This window comes from Musca autumnalis, unplaced genomic scaffold (genome assembly GCF_047663935.1).
Source record: "Musca autumnalis isolate F117 unplaced genomic scaffold, ASM4766393v1 scaffold_4, whole genome shotgun sequence".
Classification (NCBI taxonomy): Eukaryota; Metazoa; Arthropoda; class Insecta; order Diptera; family Muscidae; genus Musca; species Musca autumnalis.
Window position 1 is genome coordinate 147,222,945 of NW_027411977.1, and position 22,499 is coordinate 147,245,443.

General features: G+C 37.5%; 2 protein-coding genes across 2 annotated transcripts; both read left to right on the forward strand.

The window, feature by feature from the left end:
- The first annotated feature begins 13,564 nt into the window (after nt 1–13,564).
- Nucleotides 13,565–18,119, forward strand: LOC141403110 (uncharacterized). Its single transcript, XM_073985274.1, has 2 exons — nt 13,565–17,938; nt 18,112–18,119. Exons 1-2 carry the CDS (start codon nt 16,291–16,293, stop codon nt 18,117–18,119), a joined length of 1,656 nt encoding a protein of 551 aa, XP_073841375.1. The 5' UTR covers nt 13,565–16,290.
- Nucleotides 18,120–18,147: 28 nt separating this feature from the next.
- Nucleotides 18,148–20,134, forward strand: LOC141403111 (uncharacterized). The gene is made up of 5 exons (XM_073985275.1): nt 18,148–18,273; nt 18,328–18,402; nt 19,157–19,437; nt 19,788–19,947; nt 20,007–20,134. The coding sequence occupies exons 1-5, from the start codon at nt 18,258–18,260 to the stop codon at nt 20,132–20,134; spliced, it is 660 nt and encodes a 219-aa protein (XP_073841376.1). The 5' UTR covers nt 18,148–18,257.
- The last annotated feature ends 2,365 nt before the right edge of the window (nt 20,135–22,499 follow it).

Sequence of the window (22,499 nt, forward strand, 5' to 3'; positions counted from 1 at the left end):
CTATTGTAGTTTTGTTGAACTGGTAACGAACGAGACTTCTAAAATTGGGACCAGAAAAAGGTAACAGAGGTAAATATGATGAATTACCATATACAAATACAGTGCCGGAAAAATAATAACACTGTCATGCAAATGAATGTATTTATGTTTAAAACGCTGATGGCCAACACAATGCTGCCACATCGAAGTTTAAGCAGATTCTACACGGTATGTTTTATACATATTATGCATAGCAACTGTCACAGTTTTTTTTTTTCGCCCATAAGTAATTCCTTCTGCACGGTAATTTTTATACCCTACACCACCCTGTGGTGAGGGCATTATGTGTTAGTGCATTTGTATGTAACATGCCTAAGGAAAAGAGGTAGACCCATAGTACCTTCTAGGGATATGCATAGAATCACTTTCTGAGTCGATTTATGCATGTCCGTCCATCCGTTCGCAACGTACAGGTCGCGTTTTTTGGTCGATTTGGCTGAAAATTAGGGAAGATCATTTTTTTAGCCTAATGAAGAACGCTATTGGTTTTGGTGAAAACCGGTTCAGATTTGGATATAGCTCCCATATATATTTTCCGCCAATTTGAGGTATTTGATGCACCAAACACGCTGTATCTGCCCAATTTTGATGAAATTTGGAATGTGTTAGGGAATGAGGTCTATAGATAAATGTGCCAAATTATATCAAAATCGGTTCAGATTTGGATATAGCAACCATATAAATTTTCGGCCGAATTTTGGTATTTGGTGCACGAAACACGTTATATATGTCCGATCTCAATGAAATATGGAATGCGTGACGAAATTTGGCCTAGAAATAAGTGTGCCAAATTTTATCGAAATCGGTTCGGATTTGGATATAGCTCCCATATATATTTTCGACCCGATTTTAGGTATTTGATACACCAAAGACGATATGTATGTCTAATTTTGATGAAATTTGGAATGTGTGACGGTGTTTGGTCTAGAAATATATGTGCCAAATTATATCGTAATCTGTTCACATTTGGGTTTAGCTCCCATATACATATATGGTTTGTTCCTTTACTTTTGATAGTGGTAAAACCGGCAAAAGTAGTAAAAGTTTTAAACTGCTCCCATATAAATTGCATGGTGTCAGAAGTAAAGGAACGCTTTTCGAGTAAAAAGTGGTAAAACTTGAAGATTCTTGCACGTAAAGGAACAGAGCTATATTTTACCTATTCACATTGTTGTAGGGTATCATATTGTTACGGAATTAGATTTAACTAATCTCCGTGTAGACGTTGTTTTATTCCCCGATACGATTTGTACCAAATAAAACAGGGTTCGTTTTAGATTACGTTTCTACAATGCTTTATTTACTTTATTACACTTATTCAGAACCGACTTTAATTACAAAGCACACAGCATAGAGACAGCTGTTATTTAACCGATCTGTTCAGTTCAACGCTTAAAACACAACTAACTCGTCATTGCCAGTTCCCCTGTATTTATATCCCAAAGTCTCCCTGTTCGATAGTCCTCTAGAAAATGTCTGGCAACTCCTCGAATATGTACAACGAACACACAGACGCACATTCGCACTAAGCGAACAACCAGACTCACATACATGGGGGATGATCAATGACGTAATTACAACAACAAATAAATGCAAGAAAAGAAGTAACAAACTAAACGATAATTACATGATTTTGGCAAACAAAAGAACATTAACAAAAGGTAATGTAACGACTAGAATGATGAAGAGAGTTCTACATGGTAGTTGTTGTTGCTTAAATAAAATAACTGCGTAATAAAACGTTACGTTACAATTCAAATTTTTAAATTAACTTAAATTAAACTAAATTAACTTAAACCTATCAGTTACATTCGTAACAATATAGTTGGCCCGCCCGACTTTGATCCTTTCCTTACTGGTTTATTTTTCATTAGTTTTTTGTTGTTTTCATTATTTATATTGCGAACAAACAAAGCACCTGTTTCCCTTTTGTTGTACAGACGAGAATAGAGCGCGTTCTATTCGTAAAAATACATACATATGTAAGTATACCCATATCACTTTGATGCATTGAAATTTGTGCATGGTCCACACCATGTGTACAAAAAGCATACCGTGTAGATGCTGTTTTACGAAGTTAGCATTAGTTTAACACACAAACTCTACTGACACAAATCAACCTTTTGTCTATCTAAACTGCGTTAACGCAAGAAGCACAAATGATTAATACCGCGTTTGCACTTAACCGGATTAACCCAGTGGGTTTGGGTTTCAATTCCATAGCGTAGACGTCAAATAAATCCCTCATAAAGAAGGTTAACCCAGCAAAAACCTCTATACCTTTTTCAGATGTAATTCGAAACATTTTAGTTGTAATTCGTAACATTTCATTTGTAATTCGAGAATTCTATTTGTAATTCGTAACATTTCATTTGTAATTCGAATTATTCCATTTCCAAATATTCCATTTGTAATTCGAATTATTCTATTTGTAATTCGAATTATTCCATTTGTAATTCGAATTATTCCATTTGAAATTCGTATTATTCCATTTGTTATTCGCATTATTCCATTTAAAATTCGAATTATTCCATTTGTAATTCGAATTATTTCATTTGTAATTCGAATTATTCCATTTTGAGGCAAAAATTAATAGCGGTGGATATGTGCTTTATATGCAAAAGTAAGATAAAACAAAGAACTACACCGTAAAATTCGGATATAGCGAACATCGGTTATAAGAAACTACGTTTATAACGAACAAAGTTTTGTGTTTCAAAAGAATTTTTCTTAATATTTGTACACACATTCAACTTCTTAAAACGACCACGATTATAAAAAGAAAAATTGTTACCCCGCGAGTAGAATTTTTACAATTTGTTAGGATTTACAGGCTCGCTTTAAAGCACAAGCGATAGCGACCCAGCAAAATAAATTGGAAGCAGTGCAATGTGGACTAGTTCTGTCACGTCATGTTTTGATGCAGTTCAAACGGAGTCGTGAAAAAGGCACTCCAGTCCTCACATTTTAACTACATTTGGATGCAATCCAAAGAATCACATCCACTTGTCACATTTTAACAACATCCGGATGCAGTTCAACGGAGTCGTGAAAAAGGCACTCCAATTCCTCACAATTTAACAGCATCCGGATGCAGTCCAAACGGAGTCGTGAAAAAGGCACTCCGTTCGCTACATATTATTAGCAGTTGTTAGAGATCCCTACATGTACATAAATCAGTTTGTACATCTCTACAGGCAGCGACAATAAGAGATAAGCGTGTTAATATTTTCAAACATTTGTTAATACAAACTGAATAATATTTCATTTGTGAACATTTTTCCGGTAACTCAAGAGAAGAAAATTTCCGAATGGAGTGCTGTTGGAGTACATGTCGAAATCTTAACTGGTGATGGGAAGACAACCCATTTAGCAAATGAAACAAAAACTGTTGAGCTTGGAACAAATGGAGAGCGGAGGAAACACACATGTTTGCGATTGAATTCAATGGAGAATTTTCATAATTTGTGTTAATGTAATAAAGTTCTTAATATTTTTCTTTTACACAAATAATGCATTTTATTTGTTCTTGCATATTTTTTAATGGCTTGCACAATTTCCGCAGAATGCCTGTATCAAAACACGTGCTTTGGACTGCCTCCTATTCTACCCCTGCCTCTTTGGAGGCAAACTTTTTGCTGGGCGAATAATTTAAGCACTGTGTACATTTTTAAAACACATGGTGAATATTCCGTTAAAGAAAATGTATTTCTAGTTCAAATCGGATGCTTTTTTGTGTTTAATATTTCCTTCACCAAACATAATATAATAATAATTGTTCCACAAACATCCCATACGGGACAAGGGAGACTTCTCTCATATCAATGAGTGCACCCCGATTCATATTAGCTCAATGATAAGGGACCTACTGTTTATTGCCGAGTCCGAACGGCGGGTCTAAGACACCACTTGTACAGAAGTTTTTCAAGGCTGAAATACTCAGGAAATGTCGCCAACATTACTGAGGGGTATTTTGCCAACGTCGAAAAATGTTTAATGTTGACTGGCCGGGGAATCGAACCCACGACCTTCAGCGTGCAAGGCGGGTGTGCATACCATTGCATCACGGTGGCACCCGACAAACAAAAATTAAAAAAAAATATTTTTTTTCTGCAAGGAAGGCACCATCAAAAAAGTGATATAACTCAAAAAACGCAAAAAAATCGCACCTTGGTAATTATGTAGTTGATTCAGAGCGCATTGCTGAAGATATTCCCGGTGGCAGAATTTCGGACAAAGTTGGACAATTCTGTAAAAGTCTATAATATAAAACTATAATTTTGTAAAAAAAATAATTCTTAGTTTGTATCCTATATGACGATTTCTTCTGCTGTAACAAACATTTTGAAGAAAATTATTTCTTAAAACAGAAAGTACACACCGCCACCATTCCACTGAATATCATATCTTTGTATTTGATTATTACCAAATTCTCACGAATTGCGTTTAAATTCTGCTCTGAGTTTTAATCTTTTTTAAGACTTTTTATTTTGTCTTTGAAATTTTGATTTTAACTTCGAATTATACAGCGAGTTTTGAATATTTTTGAAAACAAATTGCACATCCATAGAATTTGACATGCTCTTTCTTCGAATCAAATTTGAAAACTCGCGTTTTTAAAAGTGCAAAAATCGACTTTTTGCTAAAAACCTGTCCAAATTACCTATAGTGCGTTGTCTAGGAAATTAATTTGCAAGCCGATGCACTACTTATAAGTAGACATCGGATTTTGCATATTTGCATATTTTTTAATATTAAAGATACGAAGATTCTGATTGGACCAAAATTCGTTTCAAAGAAATCTAAATTCAATGGCAGGGTCATATTTCGTATTTATTTTGCATATTTTGCATATGCACAAAATATGCAAAAATATGCAAAATATGAAAAAAAATGCAAAATATGCAAAAAAAAATATGCAAAAAATATGCAGAATATGCAAAAAATATGCAAAATACGCAAACAGATTTTGATCGGAAATCGTCATAAAAGTTGTACAATTGTCATTTTAAGTTGGAAAAACCATCAAGACTGTTAACCGTTTAACGTCGATTTTTTCTGCAGATTATTATGTTATTGAGACCATTTACGACAGTGTGGAGTAGGGTATAAAAATATGGTATCGTAATACCATTTTTTTTATTATTAAACTATGTAAAAACATAAAATTTGATAAAATATCAAACGTTTTATGTGAAATTCAATATTTTCTTTGCCTTCATTTGTAGCATTGGGCTGGTTTTAACTCGAAGGATCAAATCGATCTCTGATTTTTTTAGCCGGGGAGCCGCCTAAACCTTTGGTATTGCTAGATTTTAAGATTACCTAAGTTTGAGCACAATTGGAATATGTTAAAACGTGCTACTGGGGCCTCGAAGTTATTAAAATCCAATTTTTTTGCTATTTGGCGACTTCGACGACCCATATATGTGGAACGGTTAAAGCTATTTGCCCGTATTATGCGTTCTTAACATTTCTTGCTGAACAACAAAGTACGTAAGTGTTCTGAATTCGAGATAATAAAGCCAATGTCCCGAAAAAGGCCTTAGGGCAAAAATGGAGTCTATTAAAAAAAATTCTTCCTATATTATCAATTTTTGGGAATGAAAACGAATATATTTTACTTTATTTGAAAATGTTGTCTATTAGGGCTAATATCTATTTTAATTTTAATTTATTTCACGTTGGAGTCGAGCTTAATGACCGGTGATGTTTGCAAGTGAAAAAGGAAAGCCGAAGATTCGAACCCACACAACCACCATGTTTCGCCTTTTGTAGAGACTCATCACACATATCGGCCGTGGAATGGCTTCGCTATCCATCAAACATTTCCTTTTTCAAATGCAATTTTGTTTTTACAAAGATGGACATTTGTACATTCATTGTATGGCCTCAATGACAAACGCTTACATTTTGTTCATATATATTTAAATTTACATAAAGGACTGACATAATGTGGGCGTGAACTTATCGAAGCCTACAATGTTGTCATACAAATTCTTTTACCCAAACGTGCCTGGTATATTTATCCGGGTTATTTGCAATATGCCCTCTACAAACGTTATATGAAATATTTCAAGGATACATTTCGTTTGGTGCCACTGCCGAATACTTTGTATGAACATCTCATAAAGAATCAATTCATTAAATCGGAACATATTGTATTTGCATCGGAAGATGTTTTTGAAGAATATGCCGAGTCGCACGATGTAAATTTTATTAATTTAACTGTTAGCTGTGGCAAACCAGAGCCAGTTGATAAAAAGTCTTCAGTACAAAATGGCCAGAATGGAGAAAGTGATTCGTTGGTTAAAAAGATTTTAAAACAATCGCCCCATACAATGATGGTACAAATACTTCCGGTAAAACAATGCAAAAGCAATTGCCTATTTGTTCAGGAAAATTTCTATTCAAATGTTATGGATCGTTTTAATTTCACCAATAAATTGTCGGATAGAAGGCGTATTTGGGCTAAAATACACCCATTAAATGATCAACAGACAATACCGCACATTGCCGTCAAGGCTCATGTATATATCATCACTAATCCCTATGAATTACCACCCGAAGTGTCCGACTTTATACTCAGTTGTTATTTCGATACACCACGCATACTGCATCGTTGTCACACCTATCGTATCGAAATCTCCTCGGAACTTATTGGTACAGCCCAGTATGCCCATTACTATTTGATATTTGCCTATATGAAATTTTTATATTTTCGTTGTGTAAAACTTGAGGCCAGAAGTGATGATTTTAAAATGCATGCAGTTGTCGCTAAGGATTTGACGCCGGGGATAACAATTTTGGCGCGATGCGGGGGCTTGACGCCACAATCTGCTCATTCAATTTCTTTAGTGTTGAACTGGGGGGTTGTGACTGACCAAAGGTTATCCACTCCTTGTCGAAGACCTACACAATACACTGAAATCCTACAGTGTACTTTTGGGGTGAGTGACATATATTTGGTACTGATCTCCTACCAAAATAATTCGAGATCCCCTAACACCGGGGTGTTAAGCGACCACGTGCCTATCGGTGTTTAAGGTTTGCAGTCAGGGTACCGACTGTATTATAACGGAGCCTCGTTGATACCTGGGCACCTCAACGAGGCTTAGTTGTCAAGTTCCAATCATGGTAGTGGAGGGCTATGCCATGGTTGTACTCAGTTCCCCCATCTAAAAATCTTTCTATGGATGATAATACTAAAAATAAAACAACAAAAACCCAAACCCCTTTGATAACGACCCCTGCTATGACCACGGACACTGCTGCACCTAGTGCAATTAACTTAAATTTGGGCGGGGACGACTGTTCCACACCGACCCTGGACAGAGTTAGCGACTCAATAAACTCGCAGAGCAGGGAATTGCTCAATCTCCTGAGGGAAAGTGCGTCCCTTCACCTGAGTCGGGAAAGTTCTCCCATAAGCAACTGGGAGGACATCCCCCTGTCTGATGATGAGATGGATACTACGGTCATCCCATCTCAGAAGGACAAGGAGATGTCCCCCTCGGTTGCTTCTGGGAGCACGAAACCGGATGGGAAGGGAGTAACTCCGTCAGGTGATGTTACGTCGGTCGCGACCGATAGACCCACTCTTCCCCGGCAGGACGCCTTGGTGGATGAGGCTATGGATGAAGAGAATGGAAATTCTCTCACCTCCCTATCCATCAAGAGTAGTAAGGCCCGGGAAAGAAAGGATAAGCATGGCTACAAAAGAGCAGTTAACTACTGCTCTAGATTTGTAGACAAGTCTCCAGGTGAGGTCTCCACGGCGGAATTCCGGGAGATTAGGTTGAAGCTTCGCTTCTTGAGGCGTATTGAGAGGAAGTACCCTCATTTTCAGAAGCTTCCACTTCCAATCGACCGGATTCCGAGGCCGGATCCGGAGCCCAACGACTGGCTTGACTTCCCCGGAACCAGCCACAGTACAAAAACCAGTAGTGCCGGCCTGTTCGGACCCTGTGCGGACCCCTAATGTGTCTGCGGTAGGGGAAGACACCCGGACCACACTGGCCCCACCGACACGGTCCTCGAAGTCGGAGAAGCGAATTGGGAATTCACGGGAGGAGTTGCCACATCAGCCTTCAGCTACTGTGACAACCCCGCCGGTGAATGCCACAAAAGCTGCTGGGGAAGACATAGGCGGGAAATGTTCCAAGGCCGCTGATTTGCGGAAGCCTGTTGAACAGGCATCTGCGGTATCAGCGACGAGGAACAAATCCAGCACCTCGGGGAACAACAAAATTGGCCCGAAAGGGAATATCGGCTCTGCTGGAGGTCGGACGATTGATGGGACTGACGGCCCTTCAACCTCAAAGCTGGCTAGCGGTCAGAAGACTACTTCTTCACTACCACCTGGTATGAAGAGAGTGAGGTCTTCTGAGGATCCGCATCCAGATGCTAAGAGGCTGGGTGGTCGCCAGTCCGACAATCGACCGGCATCGTATGCTAAAATGGCCGCCCGACAGACGGTTAAGGGAGCTCAGCCAGGGAGGGCCTGTAAAGGCAGCCCGGGCCAAAAACTTCCTAAACCTGCTGGAGAGAAGCCATACGAGCCACACAGGCCTGCAAGAATGACGGCCCCAGATGACCTTCTGGTGGCAATCATTGACAGAACTGACCCTGAAGGTAGGATCAGTGATGATCACTGGTTGCTGGTAGAAGGTCTTCTGAGGAATGTCATTACTTCCGATGATGTGGATGAGAGGAAGACCGGCTTCGGCAGGGCATCCGTATACAAGGGTGTCAAAGTTATCAACTGTAAGGATGAGGAATCGCGTGATTTCCTCGCCCAAACAGTAAATAGCTCTGGCGCTCTGTGGGACGGCTGCAGGCTGGCTGCGATTCCCATCGCCGAGATCCCATCAAGGGTAGCGGCTACAACATGGGTGCCACCTCCTGCTTCGGATGTGGCACAGGTGTTGAAGCTGATCCGGAAGCAAAACAGGCCTATCCAGACTGATAGCTGGAAACTGGTGAGATCCTACCCAGAAGGCGAAGGCACGGTGATGAAGTTCACCATGGACAGTTCAAGCGCGGAGTTCATTAAGAATAGTAAGGGAGAGCTGGACTTCGGGTTGGGTTGGCTTCGGTTTCGCTTCTCGCAGCCTCAGTAAGGAGTTCGGGCAGCAGGGCCTTCGCGTGGTGCAGATTAATCTGCATCACTGCAAGGCGGCGGCTGCAGAACTCCTTCTCTCCCTTACAAATTCGGTGATTGACATCGCTTTGGTCCAGGAACCCTATCTCTACAAAAATAGGGTTTCTGGACTAAACGATGGGCGGTACTCCCTGTTCTATTCGTCGAATGGGGAGAAGGTAAGATCTTGTATTATAGTGAAGAAATGTTTAAATCCTATTCATCTCTATAATTACAGTGATGGCGACATGGCGGTAGTGAGGCTGGAAGTAGGCTCCGGAAGGGCCTTGGTGCTAGCCTCGGTCTACATGCCGTACGAGGTACCTGACCCACCTAGTCGATTGGTGCGTAAGCTAGTGGATGAGATCTCGGGCACTTGTAATCTCATAATGGGCTGCGATGCAAATGCCCATCACTTCCACTGGGGCAGCAGTGACACTAATACGAGAGGTGAGTCCATATTCGATTTTATTTTAACTAATAATCTACGAGTGTGTAATAGGGGAAATACGGCCACCTTCCAGAATAGGGTAAGGGAGGAGGTAATAGACCTCACCCTTACAAATATGGAGGATACTTCCATAACGGACTGGAGAGTATCGGAGGAATGTTCCTTTTCGGACCATAGGACGATACACTTTCGAGTCCCGAGTGGAAGTAAACGGCAACAACCTCATAGGAATCCCAGGAGAACTAATTGGGAGAAATTCAACTCCATGGCCTCTTCAAGACTGTGTGAAATATCTGAACCTCACACAGAGAGGGAAGTGGACAGACGGGTTGAGGATCTCACAAATGTCCTCAGGGATTGCTATGAAAAGACATGCCCATTAACTTACCCAGGTAGGAGAACACAGCCCGCTTGGTGGAACAAAGATCTAGCTAACCTTAGGAAGGTTAGCAGGAGAGCATACAACAAAGCGAACAGGACCAAACTTAGTACGGATTGGGATCTGTATAAGAACAGTTTCAATAAGTACAAAAGCTAAGAGAAACTCCTGGATTAACTTTAGTGAATCGATAGAGGGAGTAAACGAGGCGGCAAGATTTCGTAAGGTAATCTCAAAGGACCCCAAACCTATTGGGAGCATCAAACGAAATGATGGCACGTGGACGAACTCTGCTCTAGAGACTCTTGATCTATTGGCAGAGACTCATTTCCCGGGATGCAAGGACGCTGTTTCGTATCCGAGCTCGGAAACGAACAGAACCTATACACCCGAGGAGAGGTTCTTCGTCAATAGGTTGATAAGTGACTCAAGGATCTCTTGGGCGATCAGCACTTTTCAACCCTACAAATCTCCTGGACCAGATGGCGTCATTCCGGCGATGCTTCAGAACGCACCACCGGTATTGATCACCATACTGAAGGTTATTTTTAGGGCTTGCTTATTGCTGTCGCACGTACCGGCACTGTGGAAAGAGGTAACAGTGACTTATATCCCCAAGGCTGGGAAGCCAAGTCACGCGTTGCCGAAGGACTACAGACCGATAAGTCTTTCCTCCTTTCTATTAAAAACCTTAGAAAGGCTGCTCGACTTGGAGATCAGATCGTACATAAATTGTGACCTTATAAGCAGCTCCCAGCATGCTTATATGAAGGGGAAATCGACGGAAACAGCGCTACATGAGGTAGTGAGTTATATAGAGAAGAACATGGATAACTTGGACCACACATTGGCCGCTTTTCTAGACATAGAGGGAGCGTTCAATAATGTGAAGCTTGAATCCATTCATTCTTCTCTAGAGCTTCTGAGTGTCCCCTCTATCTCAATCAACTGGATTGACAGAATGCTGGAAAGCAGACTGATCAATTCCAGTATTGGAGAGAGTTCCGTAAGGAAGTCAGTCACTAGGGCACCCCACAAGGTGGAGTCTTATCTCCATTGCTGTGGCTTCTAGTGGTGAATGGGATACTCAAGGAGTTTGATAGACTAGGGACTAAAGTTGTAACATACGCTGACGACGTTGTCCTTCTAATCAGTGGAAAATTCTTGTCGACGCTGTCGGAACTGATGCAGGGTGCGCTGGTTAAGCTCTCTCGCTGGGTTCACCACAATGGTCTTGGGTGAACCCTGCGAAGACTGAGCTGGTACTATTCACCAGGAAAAGAAATATTGCCGAATTTTTGCCGCCAACGCTGGATGGAGTGCGATTGGATCTCTCTACGGAGGCGAAATACCTGGGAGTGATCCTGGACCATCGGCTAAGATGGAATAGGAACACGGAGGAGCGCACCAAGAGGGGTTTAATCGCTCTTTATTCCTGCAAGAACTCCATAGGCAAGAGCTGGGGCCTCAGACCACATGTAATACATTGGCTGTATAGGACAGTGGTCAGTCCCATTCTGACCTATGGTTGTCTCGTTTGGTGGCATGCCCTAGGCAATAATTCCAATCTGTCGAAACTAGCTACTGTGCAAAGAGCTGCGTCAGTACTCGTTACTGGAGCAGCAAGAAGCACCCCTCAGGCCGCATTGAATGCCATACTGAACGTCCAACCTTTGGACATACTTGTACAGTATCGAGCTTCACGATCTGCCTTGAGGCTTAAAGAGCTAAATCTGTGGCGTGGTTCACATCTTGGACATGCTAGTGTTCTACAGCGGACTTGTAGCCAGATTGGACTAAGAGCCAGGGGAGATGAGACTGACTACATCTCATCAAGCCTGGACTTTGACACAGCTGACGTACTAATCCCCGACAGGAGTGAGTGGACACGAGGCAGACCACTTCCCGACAGCCTGTCGATCTTCACCGATGGATCGAAGATGGAGGAAGGCACGGGATCTGGTGTGTTCTGTGAAGAATTAGACATCAGGAACTCATATAAGCTTAATGACAACTGTAGTGTTTTTCAGGCAGAAGTTTTTGCGGTTTTGAAAGCCTTAGAATTAATAGTGGGAATGACGGACCTTATAGATAAGGCAGTCACTGTTTACGTGGACAGTCAGGCTGCCCTAAAAGCGTTAGGGTCATACAGTATTAAATCCAGGATTGTTCAAAGATGCAGGTCTCTCTTAAAAACATGTAACATAGTTGTTAGGTTTTGTTGGGTTCCAGGGCATTTCAATGTTGAGGGAAACGAGATAGTTGATGAACTGGCTAGAAGAGGATCCCAATCCTCGGACCTCGCGGTAGAGGATAGTGTCAAGCCACCTCTCTGCTTCTTCCTTGACAAACTTAGTAAGCTCTACGCAGAGGAAACCGTTAAAGTTTGGCAGGATGTGCCTGGTTGCAAGGTATCTAAGTCAATCTGGCCGGTTATCTCATGGCGTAGAACTTCGTCCCTCCTCTCGCTGTGCAAATCAGAAATCAGAACCGCTGTGGGGGTAATAACCGGTCACTGCGGAATAAGATCCATGACTTGCAAGTGGGATGGCAACAACATTGAGTACTGTAGGTTATGTGAGGATGAGGAGGAAACGGAGACAATCGAGCACCTTCTATGCAGATGTCCTAGACTGATGGTCAAAAGACATAGACTATTTGGTGAACATGTGATTGAATCTCTTTCCTACTTCGCCTCTATTGACCCCACAGTGTTGGTGGTTTACTGCAAGAGCCTTAAGATGCTCTGGGGCAGGCCAACACAGACCTAAAACCATTAGTAACTAAATCGTAGTTAGCTACTAAATCATCTTCCCTCTTTAATTAACCTGAATTCTCCAATACAGTCACTAATCATTCTCTAATTATTCTTACTCTTCTCTCTTGTCATACCAACTTCCGCTTCCCTTCCTGTCCAACCTTTCCAACCTAATCACTTTCCTCCCACACAGCACAACACACCAACAGACATATATCATCATCCACGGGCACACAGCACCACACAGCTCTATCCACAACAGGCACCTCATCACTTGTCCTCCACATCACCAATACCTTCACATACACTATCATCAATAAATAAATAGCCACATATCATCATCTACATATATATAACATATCTCCTTGTCATCACCTGAATGCACAAATCACCATATAACCATCAGCTACACATCATCACCAGCTAGAAGCACAGCACATCAACAGACTTATATCATCACCCACAGTCACACAGCACCACATAGCTCTATCCACAACAGGCACCACCCCTGCTAGCATTTGGAAGTGAGTTTCTCACTCCCTCGCCTAGGGCGTCACTCCGGCGACACTTCTTGAGCGATAATTGGCGATAGTTCGCATAGCTACAATAACAAAACAATTATTGCCTTCCACTTTAAAAACCTGTTGTTCTTAAAATGTAAAAACAACAAAACTGAGATTATGCTACAATAACTTTACAAGAACAATTTACATTGTTTCTCTCGAGGAGTTGTTTGAAACGGTTATTGTTTTTTTAACTATTCAAAGAGAAAATAGTCTTAGGTATCTCAGTTGATGTGCAAATTTTAAAGTGATCGGTAGGTACAGAAAAAGTGGAAGTGTAAAATTTCAAATGAAGTTATTACTAAAAAAATGTTGTGAAATGTTTAATGAAGTGTTATAGTTATAAAATAAAAAAGTGAAAACATAAATATTCTGTTGTTAAATGTGTATTTCTTTTATGTTTATAGAGTATTAGCTAAAATGCAAATAAAATCAATATTTGTTGATAAAAACGTGATTAACAATTAACAATAGAAAAAAGAAGGAAAGTGAGTTTAAAATTGACAAAATTGGTTCAAACTAAGGTAAGTGTTCATGTTTTTATTTGAATATAAAATTAATATGAAAATGTAGAATCAAATTTATTCATTCAATCCTTGCCTGTAAAAATTATAATACCAATGGGACAAATATGTCATATAACTAGTCAGTTACATTAGTGAATAGAAAAGTGATAATCCTAAACATATATTAATGGGTCGAAGCTGACCAAAATTTCTTTACAAAATCAAAACTGTTGCTAATTTCAGTCTTATTTACGGTTCAATACTTGTTTTATCTCGTGGCATAAATAACAAGTTAGATTCATCAGCCCAGCTGATCGAACTTGAAATGTCAAAATAAGTTGTTGTAAATTCAATTGTCATACAAAAACATAACAAATGTTGACGTTTCAAGTGTACAACAAGAGAAATTTTGTTGTTTTTGTTTCGCCATGTATTTACCTTAGTAAGTGTTCTACGCTTTATCTCTTTCTATATTTTTATTCATTTATCTTTCTTTCTTATTTCATAAGTGCATTGAACTGTATTAACTCTAATTCTATACCCACGGGTCGAAATTTTGAACATTTTCTTTTTTATTATTTACAAAGTGATACATACTAGCTCGTGAAACTTAATAATAAATAGTATGTATAATATATTCGTTTTCAAAATACATAGAAAAGTTTAGTCTCATTGTTTTTTTTATTTTATTAATTTATTCCGAATGAAATTATTTTTGGGTTACTCTTAAACTAGGGAAGTGATGAAGATCTATGATCGTAGATGTGAAACTACAGTCTTCCTTGTCATACCTCTTGTGCAGTAATAAAAAAGTTTTTTTTTTAATAAAACATTAAAACTTGCTCTCATTCTTTTTGCTCTGGTATCAAAAATTAATTTTCTTTTCTATATTATGTTCTCTTAATTCTTTTTGCAATATTCTGTTCTCTTAGAATATGATCGTATCGGTTAATAATACAGTGCTGCTTGAAAAATTTGCAACTAGAACGACTATTTCACATTTTATGCATTTCTAAGATATTTATGGATTTAAATGCATATACACATTTTACTAAGTTGATTGTTTATTGACCCCTTTTTAGAAAAAGGTAATTAATTGCATAATAATTGCATAAGTATTGCACTTATTTTACAAAAGTATACAAAACAATGCTTCAGTCAACAAAATAAACATATTCTTGATAATTCTCAGCTCTAAGGATAATTGTTAAGTTTTTTTAAAATTGTAGAAAATAAATGTTTGAAATTTTTTATATTAATTTTTCTAAAAAATAGATGTTCCTTCTTTTTGGTATACTTTTCTGTCAAAATTAAACATAGATGACATGAAATGTACAGCTCATTACCCCTTTTTATTAAGAAAAATTTCTACAATGGAGTACTAGATATTTTAACAATGGAGTTGCAAAGATTTAGTGCAGATTAAAACGAGTGTTCCTCGGTTATTACACACATGTTTGTAACTGACAAACTCAATAATAATTTTTAAATGTTAAAGTATTGAATCAAGAAAAAGTAAATTACGAAATTAAACATATTTTAATCTTTAAAATGTGCCTTAAATGATGTTGGAGCAGCACTGTACATAGGTAGTTATATAGTCATTTGACAAACACTATAAGTAATAAGGCAAAAATAAAAAAAGTAAAAAATTAAACTTTTCCACATTAGAACGTCCAAACTTATTTTTTTAATTTGCTTATATCAGATCGTTTACATACATCAATTGGTCTAATGCAGGTTGTATGTATTCTATAATTGAAATACTATCTACAGGTTATCTATAGGTAAAACTTGTTCGATCGGACTTTAGAGATAGACGACATTTCAGAAGCCTTCTTTTAATAGAAGATCCCCAAAACTATTTGTATGATAATTTTATCAGGCATGGAGTGTATAATTTATTTCTAACTCATTAGGTTTGTCCCTGTACTTGCTAAATGTTATGGAACAAATACTTCAGTAATGCTTACCAATTTATTAATTATACTGTTGTCAAAAGTTTGAGTAAAAACAAAATTCAGTAACATTTTTGGTCTATTCAAGAACTGCAAGAATCTACTAATTTTTATCGTAACTAAAATTTGTAGATATTTGTAGATTTTTGCAGATTCTGGAAGAGACATTTTTAATAATTATTACAAAATATCGAGTACATAGACACACATTTTATCTGGGAAAAATTTTTTGTTTTTGACAAGCCTTCGATCTAGATATATAATCAAAACAATAAATACATACTTTTTAAAGATGCCTATGATTTTGGACCTTGATTCATATCTTGTCATATGTTTAGAATTTCTATAAGGGCTCTAGTTATATAGAACATTATTAGGGAACATACAAATCCGATAAATCTTCGTCATCAATTCCGAAATCGTCTAAATTTAAATCGTAATTATTCTCAAAACAGGTCGTATATTTAAAACACTGCTATTGCTCACGCATAGATATGAGTTCTTCAACAAAAAAAGCTATCGAGCTGAGAAGTAGGCGAGAGGCCTCTAAATTACTGTCAAAATTGTTTAAATGCTCGACCGAATTCAACCTTCCCACGCCAGTCAAAAACAACCGTACAAACATTGCAGAACCAAGGCCAGTTATTGAAAATTCTGACGTCAGCTTCGCTGAACCTTTAATGGATACAAACGATAGCACAACGGAAAACGAAATTGAATATGACGTGGATTATGAAAATGGATATGAAATAAGCTTTGAAAATGAAACCTTTTCCCAAAAACTGTGTCAATGGTCGATAAGAAATTATATAAGCAACAACGCCTTAAATGAGCTTCTGGGAATTTTGCGCGAAAATGGTATAAATGTCCCCAAAGACTGCAGAACCTTAAAAAAAACTCCAAATGACGTAATCGTTCGCAGCATGGGAAATGGGTTCTATTCGCATTACGGTTTTAAGGATTGCCTTACTGATTTTTTGATAGCCAATTCCACCTATGCTTCCAATTTGATCGAGATAGATATTAATATTGACGGCTTGCCTTTATGCAAGAGTTCGACGAAACAAGTTTGGCCAATTTTGGGCAATGTCCCAACTTATCCTGAAGTGTTTTTAATCGGCGTATATGAAGGGTACTCAAAACCAGAAAACTCGAACGAATACCTGTCTGAATTCGTTGAGGAATTTACAGATTTAATAAATAACGGCCTTCATTTTAAAAATAGAGTTTTTAAAGTGAAATTAAGGACAATAATAATGGATGCTCCAGCTAGAGCCTTTGTACTTGGCATAAAAGGACATTCCGGCTATTTTTCCTGCACACGATGTACTGCGAAAGGGGAGATGCATAAGAATAGAGTGGTATTTCCCAGCATTGATTCAGATATTCGAACCAATGACTCCTTCAGAAGAAGAGATCAATCTGAGCATCACGTCAGACAAGAAAATAGTATCATAGAAAATATAGACATGGATATGATAAAACAGGTCCCACTCGACTATATGCATTTAATATGTCTAGGGGTTGTGAAAACATTATTAAAGTGTTGGGCCCGGGTTAAGGGGGAAAATTATTCCCTGCCTTCGTGGAATATTGCCAAAATATCTGAAAAACTACTCGTGCTTAAAACTTGTGTACCCTCAGACTTTGCAAGAAAGCCTCGGTCGATCGACGACTTAGAGAGATGGAAAGCCACGGAATTCCGACAATTTCTTTTATATAGCGGGCCATGTGTACTAAAGGGAATTGTAAGCGAAGAAAGATATACACATTTTATGAATCTCTCTGTAGCAACAAGAATTCTTCTTGACGAACGAACCAACCATGCAGATAAAGATTTCGCACAGCATCTGCTGGTTTCATTTGTGAATAGAATTTCGGCTTTATATGATAAATCACTTTTGTCATATAATTTCCACAACCTTATTCACATTGGTGCTGACGCCAAGGAATATGGAAGTTTAGAAAGCGTCAGTGCATTTCGCTTTGAAAACCATTTACAAAAAATAAAAAAAGAAGTAAAGAAGAGTAATAATGTTTGTGCTCAAATTTATAAGAGACAGGTGGAAAAAAGTTTGGCTTCTTCAACAACATTGAAATCAAAAAATCCAACATTTGGAAGCCGACAAACATGTCACGAATGTGAATGTTATTCGTCTGTAAAAATAGATAATCTATATTTTAATATCGACGACAAAAATAACTTTTGCTATCTGGATAAAAAGCTTGTCGAAATAACAAAAATTTTAAAAAATGACAACATGCCACGCTTTAAAGGCAATGTAATTGAAAACTTGTGTCCATTATTCTTGCAGCCCATTGATTCGTCAAAGCTTAAAATATACGAAACAGCTAATATTATAATTGGGGAAGAGATATATTTTAACATCGAAAAAATATCCAACAAAGCAGCAATTTTAAAAAGCACACAGTCAAATACGGCATTTCCTTTATTAAAATAATGGACCAAAACACAGGTACATTTTCTTGTATTTTCCCAATATTAGTTTCTAATAAATATCTTTATGTAGAACCTTTCACATATTTTCCCAATACCGAAAGTCAACCTACTTATCATCAATGGACAATCCCAACGTCCACACAAGGTACATTTTTATCTTCATTGACATTTGAAATAAATATTTCCTGTCAATTGACTTAATTGTAATTTTAATATAATAAGTTTCAATATTACCCGTTCCAGACCAAATATACGCTTAAAATAAACACGTACTTTTAATAGATTACTAAGCATACCCACCAAAAACTTCCATTACCAAATATGTTTATATATTACTTTTGATTGTCGTAACTACTTTGAAATTATCTTATTTTAACAAGATGATATCACTCGTACTTGTAAGAACTTTTGTATGATACGAAAAATTGACAAAATAAGCTTAAAACTTATGTTCTACATTTAAGACAGCTACACACTGTTCCGTCCTTACGAATATATTGCTTTTTTTTAATAATAAGTAAATAATAATTATAATGATATTTAAATAATATATCCAAAAATTTTTATAACAAAAACTTCATTTGCCGACGTTGAACTCATTACAAAGTAGTAAGTAAACTAAGTAGTTTTCCTTCCATTTTTTAATAACCTATTATTTTGTAGCCCACTGGTAATACAGATGGTAGATTGTTTTCATTATTTTGTAATGGATTATTCATCTAGTGGGACTCCCACATTTTTGGTGGGTATGTAAGTACGAAAGTTCACGTAAAGAATAGTGATTTTTTGGAGAGGTGAAATTTTGTTCGTAAAGGAAACAGTTACATCAATTGACAGAAAAAATACATCTAGAGTTTAAATTAGTAATGGTATTCGCTAAAATCCTTTTCATCCAAAAGCATCTTCACGTTCAAATGACTCCTTAGACTTAAGGAATCAAATAACTCGTATGGAAACACTCTTAAACGAGATGAAACAACATCAGGAATCAACGAAGACACTTTTAAAAACACTAACAGAAGAAGTTATAACCCTCAAAAACGAATTTAGACAAAACAGAAGTAATATTCCGCGCGAAAAGGATGTAAACGCATTGCCTTCATTGCCATTTAACATTATGGCCGATTTACAATCATTCGATTCAAAACTTTTGATAGAGGATGAAAAAAAGGAGCAACTGGTATGTAGTAAATAGTAATGATATTTATCACATATTGGATGGTGTAATTAGCAAAATGTGTTTTAGTTTTTTACTTTTTTTTATAAATCACATATTCAGAATCTATTAGGATCTGCCATAATGTCCCCTGTATATTTGTTGTATAAAGTGTACGTAAAAAAATATGAAGTAAAATCGAAGCCAATCAAGATTAAATTTTAAATATCTCTATTTATTTCCTAAATTATTGTTTAACGACACTAGAATTAAAAAATTTTTTATCAACATTTTGCTTTTTATAACACACTGTTGTTATGTAAACGTTTAGTTAATGTAATTCATTCATACACCCCACTTTCATATTTGTATAGAAAATATTTATACAACGTATAAATGCAAAGGATTTCACCAATTTTCTTAAAATGGCAATTAAAGCAGTAATAACTGATGAACTGGCCATTGAATTAACTTGGCGAGGAACAAATAATAAACCAAGTTTTAAGGAGTTCCACGTATACAATTTAATAAGTGGTTAGTCAATTTTTAGTTATTTATGTCAGCTTATAATTGACAAAAACATTTTGTTACAGATGCCTGTCATTTAAAGTTTCCAAATATAACGCAGCAGGACATAAATAAAGTTTGCCAACAACACATTTTACATGCTAACGACAGAGTGCAGAAGCGTAAATTAAAAGCTATGAAAAATAGTTCATAAATCTACTAAATATATTACATACTCTTTTTGCATAATCTTTTACATTCAAATAATTGAATTTTGAAATTTAAGTTATATGTAATTACGTATGAAATAATATGAATAATATTTTTTTTAAATTTTTAAGTATTTATAAAGACTGGAAATAATAGATCTATGAACAAGTATATATGTAATACTATTAGTTCTTTTTTACATTGGAAGAATTACCTAGTTTCTGTTTTATATTAACAGAGTATGTCTAATTTCTACAAAGAATAGTACAAACATTTCAAAAATAAGTATTTGTATTCCTATTTCAATATTAACTAATTCCTATTAAATAAGTTATCCTTTCACAAAAAAAGTGTTTCATTTATAATAATACCGACTTCCAAGAAGTCACTCTGGAGCCACTTCCAAGAAGTCACTCTGGAGTCACTTCCAAGAAGTCACTCTGGAGTCACTTCCAAGAAGTCACTCTGGAGTCACTTCCAAGAAGTCACTCTGGAGTCACTTCCAAGAAGTCACTCTGGAGTCACTTCCAAGAAGTCACTCTGGAGTCACTTCCAAGAAGTCACTCTGGAGTCACTTCCAAGAAGTCACTCTGGAGTCACTTCCAAGACGGCACGCCGGAGTGGTTCATTTCTTCACAACGGAGGGCACATCAGGGTGACTTCCGCGACTATCGCCGCGACTGTTTTCATCGCCCTGGGCGACACGCCTGAGTCACTTCCGCGATAGTTTTTGCTTGCAGGGACATCACTTTTCCTCCACACCACCTTTATCTTCACATCAGTTACATATCATCACCACCTACAACTCAACCAACATCAACACACACAGCCATATCCAGCATCTACCCTGCAAGCAAAAACTATCGCGGAAGTGACTCAGGCGTGTCGCCCAGGGCGATGAAAACAGTCGCGGCGATAGTCGCAAGAGTCACCCTGAAGTGACCTCCGTTGTGAAGAAATGAACCACGCCGGGGTGTCGTCTTGGAAGTCACTCCAGCGACACTTCTAGAAGATCATTTCCGCGATAGTTCTAGAAATTAAAAAAATATTTTTTTATTTGAATTTTTTATTTTTATTTTTTTATTTTTATTTATTTTTTTATTTTTATTTATTTTTTTTATTTCTCTTCTCTTTTAGAGAAATTATTCTTTGCAATTTCCGCCTACATTAATTTTGTCATTTTAAAAATTTGATGTTTTTTTGCCTGACTTGGGAAGGGAACCCGGACCTTCAGAGTGCAAAGCGAGTGTGCTTACCACTGCACCACCGTCTCATATAATCATCAGATAGAAAATGTTCTATATTTGTTCAAATGTGTTGAATCATTAAATAAATGTAAACAATCGCCTTGGAAGTCACTCAGAAGTCACTCCGAAGTGTCGGCATACGCGATAAAACGTAATCACAATAAGGCTATAGAAATTGTTTGTGTAATTCACCGACGATCTTCCTTGGGGTGTCTCCGGAGTGACCTCTTAGGCGAGTGAGTGCGAAACTAACTTCCAATTGCTGGCAGGGTACAATCAAATAGCCCAAACCACACAACACACATCAATACAACATCTTCCACCTCTACAACACACATAATTTTAATAGTTTGGATGATCACAATGGACCTCAAGGTCTCCGAGTGGAGTAGCTGTCAACATGGCAGCTGCGCATCCTGAACCTAACCTAACCTAATGTGGGTTTGGAGCCATCTGGGTACTGATGACAGCTTGGTGATGAACTCGACTCCTTGCTATGTCGCTCACAATTTTCAAGTGGTTTTTTTGTATTAAACTCAATCTATTGTCTCTATTTCTTTTCAACCTATTGATAATGTTTACCCAATATAACCTATATTATATCTACAGTAGAACTTCGATAATTCGTACCTCGATAATTCGTAATCTTCGATAATTCGTAACAAACTCCGGGCCCTTGAAAAAATCGCGATATTTCGTAAAAATTACACGCATTTTGGACCCCTCGATAATTCGTAATTTTTTCACCTCAAAACATTTTCAAATTTCATAAAAATTTACAATTTTGTTGTTAACATCTTTTTATTACAAAAGTTTACGCACCAAATACATAGATAGCATCAATAATTCTTGCGAAATTACACAATCAGTAAACGCTGTCAACGGCTTTTACCGTTGGATAAACATAAGCTAATCGTGTATTCAAAATTGCTTCCGAGCTTGCGGTTTTGTTAAGGATTTGATCTACAATTTATGTGATGAATCGAATGTAAATATCAATAACGAGTTTCAGCGAATTCCTTTTAATTCCGAGAATGTCGTTACCTTTGAAGAATACGTAAACGTGGATAATGACGTTGGTGTTATTGGAAATTTGGAAGATGACGATATTTTGGAACAAGT